Below are 675 nucleotides of genomic sequence, written 5' to 3'. Positions count from 1 at the left end.
CCTCCCCATGGGGACCCCCACCCCCCCCCCCCCCAGCCACACCAGCACCACCAAGACCAGACCCAGCAGGGAGACCATCCTTTCCATATGGAAACCCAACTCCCCCTGCACCAGCTACATGAGCGCCACCAATACCTACTCCAGCTGGGAGACCATCCTTTCCATAGGGATATGCAGCTCCTCCTGCACCAGCTACACCAGCACCAGCCCCAGCTGGAAGACCACTCTTTTCACATGGAGAACCAGCTCCCCCTGCAGCAGCACCACCAATGCCAGCCCCGGCTGGAAGACCATCCTTTCCATAGGGAAACCCAACTCCCCCTACACCACCTACACCAGCACCACTGATGCCAGCCCCAGCTGGGAGACCATCCTTTTCAAACAGAGACCCAACTCCCCCTACGCCCACAACACCTGCTGCAGCTGTGAGACCATCCTTTCCATAGGGAGATCCAACACCTCCCAAACCACCAACTGCAGCCCCACCAACCTCTGCTCCAGCAGGGAGACCATCCTTTTCATACTGAGACCTAACTCCCCCTGCACCAGCTACACCAATGCCTGCTCCAGCAGGGAGACCATCCTTTCCATAGGGAAACCCAACTCCCCCTGCACCAGCTACACCAGCACCACTGATGCCAGCCCCAGCTGGGAGACCATCCTCTTCAAACAGAG

The 675-nt window shown here is 59.1% G+C and overlaps 1 protein-coding gene across 1 annotated transcript; it reads left to right on the top strand.

Moving 5' to 3' along the window:
* The first annotated feature begins 269 nt into the window (after positions 1 to 269).
* On the top strand, positions 270 to 593 carry LOC103913819 (vegetative cell wall protein gp1-like). The gene is given in 2 exon segments (XM_009320372.1): positions 270 to 281; positions 447 to 593. Coding segments are annotated over 2 exon segments (159 nt in total).
* Positions 594 to 675: the final 82 nt, after the last annotated feature.

This window comes from Pygoscelis adeliae, unplaced genomic scaffold (genome assembly GCF_000699105.1).
Source record: "Pygoscelis adeliae isolate BGI_AS28 unplaced genomic scaffold, ASM69910v1 Scaffold343, whole genome shotgun sequence".
Taxonomy (NCBI): Eukaryota; Metazoa; Chordata; class Aves; order Sphenisciformes; family Spheniscidae; genus Pygoscelis; species Pygoscelis adeliae.
Note: the sequence above shows the minus strand (reverse complement) of the source record. Positions and strands in the feature narration are given on the sequence as shown.